The sequence below is a fragment of the Ursus maritimus genome, unplaced genomic scaffold (assembly GCF_017311325.1).
Source record: "Ursus maritimus isolate PB19 unplaced genomic scaffold, ASM1731132v1 scaffold_1, whole genome shotgun sequence".
In the NCBI taxonomy this organism is placed as follows: domain Eukaryota; kingdom Metazoa; phylum Chordata; class Mammalia; order Carnivora; family Ursidae; genus Ursus; species Ursus maritimus.
In genome coordinates, this window is record NW_024423343.1 from 15,496,656 (window position 1) to 15,502,516 (window position 5,861).

At 52.3% G+C, this 5,861-nt stretch overlaps 1 protein-coding gene across 2 annotated transcripts in view; it reads right to left on the reverse strand.

The window, feature by feature from the left end:
* SGPP2 (sphingosine-1-phosphate phosphatase 2) overlaps window positions 1-3,547 on the reverse strand; it is a 110,592-nt gene extending 107,045 nt beyond the window's left edge. For both annotated transcript variants that reach the window (XM_040639904.1, XM_040639906.1), the window contains exon 1: window positions 3,259-3,547. In XM_040639904.1, coding sequence (XP_040495838.1) covers window positions 3,259-3,516 — 258 coding nt within the window. In that variant the 5' untranslated portion in view covers window positions 3,517-3,547. The remainder of the gene's footprint in view (window positions 1-3,258) is intronic.
* Between the last annotated feature and the right edge of the window lie 2,314 nt (window positions 3,548-5,861).

The window sequence follows — 5,861 nt, forward strand, 5'->3', positions numbered from 1 at the left end:
TCTGCAAAGTCTGTCTTAATGCAACTGTGTTGAGTAAGCAAAGATGATAAAAATCAAAATACCATTCTATCCAAGGCTGGATTTACCCCAGAACAAATAAACACAATTCCGATGAGGCCTTTGCCCTCCTCCTCGGTCCCAGGATCCCTGCCTCTTGATCTTGGCTACTGCCAGGGATGTCCTCCTATGGTTACCCTTGCAAACCAGTTATCCTTGCACTCTGAAAGCCACGTGTTCTCTTTCCACCCAGCTTCTGCTTGGCTCCCAGCCAGCCCCCAACACCTCACCCCTTTGCAGTGAGACAGATAAAATGAAATCCTGGAATTTTTCCCTGGAAGGTGCACAGAAGAAAGCAGTTTAGACTTGAGCATCAAAAGCCCTGACTGTGAGGTTATCTGGGAAATCCTCGACAAAACCTTTAACGCTTCAGGATTCACACTTGTCTGTGAAAGGCATAACTACCGAGCAACCTCTGAGGTCCACTCGGACTTATTCAACGACAGCTTTGTGCAATCCCAGCCCAGCCCTGGTTTGTAAAGGATGTAGTTAATCCTTAACTTAGCAGTGCGTGGTGTTACGTGAGAATTGGTCAAGGAAGTCCTTCATCGTTTCTGCATTTGTCCTGTTTCAAGGACTAAAATAAATACAGCAAATGTGGGAGGTGAGAAAAACTGGATGTGTTGCATTCTAAAGCCACCCAAATGAAGAAGACACTTCTCTATTGTTTGGAGGGTCTTAAATCAGCGTCCAAATGCTGCCCGTTTTCTAGGCTCTGTGGAAAACATTTGATTTTCCATATTGACTCTTCAATTTTAAAAAATCTTTAATGTCTTATTTTAACTTTTAGCTCTGTCTTACTTTTTCATGATCTATAGTGACTGAAGTTGAGTTTAGGGTGGGGAGGGGAGGCCCCTGCCATTCTGCTTGCGGAAGCAGCAAGAATACAAGTCTTTCCAAGAACTCTGCTTATCTAAAGGGCAGATTTTATATTGCAGTTGCACTCATTTACTCACAAAAATCACTGAGCTCCCATGTGAAGAAAATAATGAGCACACCAGGCAAGTTTCCTGCATTCTCAGAGCTTTTCACCCACCGGAGCAGCAGACTGGCAATAATCAGTTACCCCCCCCCCAACAAAGGCATATTTACTAAATGGGATAAATGCTGTAATGAAGAAACACCAGAAACAAAGAGAAGCTCTGAAAGGGGGAGTGAGACTCGAAGGTGAGCAAAGGTGTCTCTTCAAGCACTGACCTTTGAAACTGACGGATGAGTGGGGTTATTTGGAGAAAGGACAGGCAGCTCAAGGCCGGCCACAGGCTGGGCAGAGGCCAGAGCCCACTGGGGAGAATAGCTTGACGGAGAGAAGTTTCCAACTGTCTCCTTAAAGTCCTATTAATTATCCAGGACACGTATGCAATCATTTTCCTTTTGAACTCTCCCTGTATTTGCAAAATATTAATCTTCCCAAGTCACCTGAGACAGACCCACCTTTAAAAACATTCACTAAGCTCTCATGTGTCAAATGCTCTCCTGGGCTATTCCGCCCCCCCCCCCAATCATACACCAATACAATGACTTCTTGCTGTGACTTTTTAGCTTCCTCTTAGTATTTCATGTCTATGGTGAGTAAGGTTGTGTGTTGGACAGGAAGAACGAAGCCCCTATTGTGTGGCTGACGGTACAGGCTTTTTAAGCAGGCAGAAGTCACCTCTCGACAAGACATCGGCTTATCTTGCTTTTCAAGGGCAGGGGGATCCTTTTCCAGAATTGAGTTTCATTACCAAAGGTACTGTTTAAAACAGTTGGGAAAGCATTAGTGGGAAAATGCACCCCGCTTCAGCTTCCTGAATTCAGGAAACAGAGGGGAAGTGTGGGGAGAGAGCACCAGAAAGCAGCCCTGGCATCTACCGGTGTGTTAAACGGTGTGTATGTGTGTGTGCACAGAAGATACTCTGCCACATTTCAGGTGCGTGACTGGTTCTTAGCTCCTCGCTCCGTCCCATTTTTACGACAAGGCAAGAGGAAAGGGGCGGCGGGTCTCAAACTCATCTAAAAGTTACTAGATGTCATGTGGGACCGAGAAGGAACAATTTTTTTTTAAAAAAAGGAACATTATAGGGGATTTCTCTACAGTGGAACACACACCGCACCCTCACCCTCTCAACTAAATTTTGTAATTCAGTGCCCGCAATATGCCATCCCACGCTGAAGCCGGGTTCTTCACAATTCCTCAGTTACGAGATCTGGACATCTACACATAAATGCCACCTTCCTGTCACCACGACGGCTCCTCATCCGCCCTCCCCCAACAAAAGGAGTTGGAATCGTCAATACACTGCTTCTTTCCTGCGGTGCCACACTTTGAGCTCTCCCAGGCCAAGGGCAGCTTGTGCGGGTGGCCAGGCCGATGCAGAGAGCCCTCCCACCTCCGGGGCTGCCCGCAGCCCTGGCTCGCTAGCATCTGCAGCCTGTTCGGTCCCTCCCGCCTGAGTCTCTGTGCACTGCGATGACAACACACGCCGGCTCCCCGAAGCCGCAGTGGGTTGTATAACCACACTCTGAAAGCCTGGAGGGGAGCGCGGTGAGCCTCTCTCTAGACAGCATCTGTCAAAAGTCCCTGGGGCCGGTTACAAGAGACCCACTCGGCAGGACCGGGATGGGGTTTCTGCCCCGGTGCTGGGAGGGGTGAGGTTTGTAGGTCTCTGCAGGAGCAATTTAAACCTGAAGTTCTGTCCTTAGAGCTGGAAATGCAGGACAGTGAAGGGCACAGCAAGCCCTGCTACACCCTTTGAGTGCGGATCAGGGAAAGGGGGATGGCGCGGAAACTCACGAATCCTGGGTGAGTTCTCAGAATTTCTCCCCAGAGAAGCCTCTCGCGAAAACGTGAAGGACATCTCCCCTCCCCTTTTCAATTACGTAACTCTTACACATTTGGAAGAAAGCTCAGGAACACACATTTCACTTATGAAAGGAGAAAGTCTTTAGATGCATCTAAAGCTCCGAGTGCATCTGATGTCGGAAGGGACGTGGGTGCTACCTGGCAGCTTTAGAGGTGGCATCCTGGCGACCGGACTCCCCGCCCCCTCTCCCCTCCTTACCCTGCGCCGGGAGCCGGGTCGCCGCCGGCAGCCGGGTCGCCGCCGAGGATGGCGCTCGCCAGTCCCCGCGTCCCGGAGTCCGCGGGACCCGCACGTCCGCCGGCTGCGGCGCGGGCTGCCCCCTCCCCCACCCCCGCGAACACCTGGCCGCGGTTACCTGGGGGGCCGCGACTCTCCGCAGCCCGTTGGCCGGCCCCACGCCGCCCTTGCAGTTGGCCGCAGGGAGCTGCCCGAGCCCCGGCGCCCGCGCCGCGCCCTCCGCGGAGCCCGCGCCGTTCTCGCGGGGGCCTTCATCCGGCGCCGGGAAGAGCCCGCAGCGGCGCTGGAAGCGGGCGACGAGCTGGGAATCCTGCAGGCTCCTCAGCAGCTCGGCCATGGTGCTCCCGGGGCCGCGCGCCAACGCCGCCGCGCCCATGCCCTCGGTTCGCACTGTCCCCGCCGCTTGGGCGCTCGCCGGGCTGGGCACTCGGGGCGGAGGGCGGGCGGGGCCCGGGGCGCCAGCCAACAGGTGCGCCGCTCGGGTCCTAGCACCGCCCCGCGCGCGCGCGCGCGGGCGCCCAGGTGGCCGCCTCCACCTTGCGCGGGGCACGTCCGCCCTCCTTGCCCTCTCCGCGGGCTCGGAAGGGCTCGGGCGGGCCCTGGCGTCCGGCCGGCTCGCAACTGGGCGGAGGCGCACAGGTGTCTAAACTGCGCCTCTCTTTGTGCCACCGCGCCCCCAGTCCCTTCGGGCTGGCGCCGAGGTGCCACCTAATGGGGGAGCGGCCGAGCACGTGTAGACCTGCGGGAGTCCTTTCTGCCTTGCACGGGCTGGTCCCGGAGTGACCCCACTTTCACTCTTGAGCCCAAGGTGAAGTCGGATTTCTTTCCGGCTTCCCGCACCCAGGCGTCTACTCCTTTCTTTGCCTGCTTCCTGAAAGAGGAAGATCCCCAAGTTCTTTCCAAACCGTGATGCAACGTCTCCCCGAAGCCCGACTTCCTCGACCTTGCTCAAGAACCGAGGAGGTTGAAAGTGTACCCTGAATCATCCTGTGAGTCCTTGCGCCTCCTCTTGTGATTTAGCAATTGGGGAACATTTTAGACGGGTGTGGAGGAAACGCTACTCTTTCTCAGTTTTCTGCATTGGGAAAGATGGTGCTGCCCCTCCCTTCTACTTCTTTTTTCTGCTCTGCCTCTAATTACGAAAGGGCACTGGAGAGGCTCAACAAGATCGGTCAGGACGTGCAGACCCTAAGGGAACCAGGTGAAGGGTGGGGAGGAGGATTTGACAGCTCACCGCACCCCTGCCTCCTTTAAGGATCTCAGCAGGAGAGGAGCAAAGGAAACGTCCTGCGGGTCGCCTTGGTTTTCCTCCCTCCTTCCTGAATCTCCAAGGAGGGCTGAGATTCCCCCACGAGGGCCTCTGCACTTCCTCACAAGGAGTGAGAGGCACAATCAAATTAGGCCGAGCTGATCAGCCTGCAACAAAAGTGCAATCCTAGCCTGGTCTTCAGTTGACAGCAGGAGGCTGCATACTACTGGGGCCCATGCAAAGCCTACTGAGTATTTGGTTGCACCAATGACTATGAACAAACGCCTGCCACTTTCCTGTTTATCCAGTTGTCCTCTTGGATCAGGAAGTCCTTAGCATGTAGCTTTCAAGTTCGGTTTGGTCTCCCTCATGCCTTAGTTTCTGCTCTCCTTCCCAATCCTGATGGAGAGCAAGACCAAGGTGACAAAGAAAGCAATGGCACTTGGGAGATACTTAGTTTGCAGAAGCAGCACGGGGCTGCTGTCACAATCCAGCTGTGTGACACATGGAGATGTCCAGTCCTGGAACAGAAGGCTCCTCTCCCCAGTGTCCGGGTCATTTACAGCCCCTGGGACCAAACCCCATAGTTTGGTTTTAAAAGCTAAGTTGGACTAGTGCAGGATGTGTTCTTTTTGTGTGTAAAAGAAATCAGTTCCCCCACGAAGACATGTGAGTTGTGTATCTCTGAAATTTAGTGTTTCGATTTTCCTTTCTCTCAATTAGAAAAAAGAAGGAAAGCAAGCATGGTATATGTAACATAAGGCCAAAGAATTGCACATTCAGATAATGTAATTTATCTCCTCGGAGGACCCAGTAATGGCTCCAGCCTCCAGTGACTGGTGATGTCACGGTGTGCCTCGGGTTTTTTCCTGTGATAAAATGATCTGTGCTTCTTATCTTATAAGGCTATTGTGAGAAATCTTTAGATAAGCTCTATAAGGCAACCTGGTGACATAGCTGTAGCATTCTGTGTTGTGTCAGAGCCATTCAATTTAGGAAGGAATCTTTGGGAGGATTTGGCTCTGAACATCTCAAGTGAGACTGAAAAGCCAGTGACTTATGGCAGTGATCGTATGCTTCCCCCAGTCCTCTCTTCTAGGGCACAGGCTGACGTTCTGAACATAAACTTCCCAACCAATCTAACAAAAATCAATGTCCTCGAGAAGTGGTAGGACTGCTCTGGCGTACCATTTAGTGGAGAAGTTACATGGTAGCCTCAAGTCACGCATGTAAATAAATAAAGTTGAGGCAGGAAAAATAACCTTCAGTTGTTTGGACAGTTTAACACTAGTCATGCCTGGAAGAAATAGATTTTGCTGGTTCCCCTCCCCCCGCCCCCAGGGCAGAAATCCAGGTATTTGTGCTTCGCTTAATTGTGTATCTATAATAATTACTAAGTGACATATTTTAAAGGAACAGGGATGGATGTATTCATTAAAGGTTAAGCTGCTGTAACAAAGAGCCCCAAGATC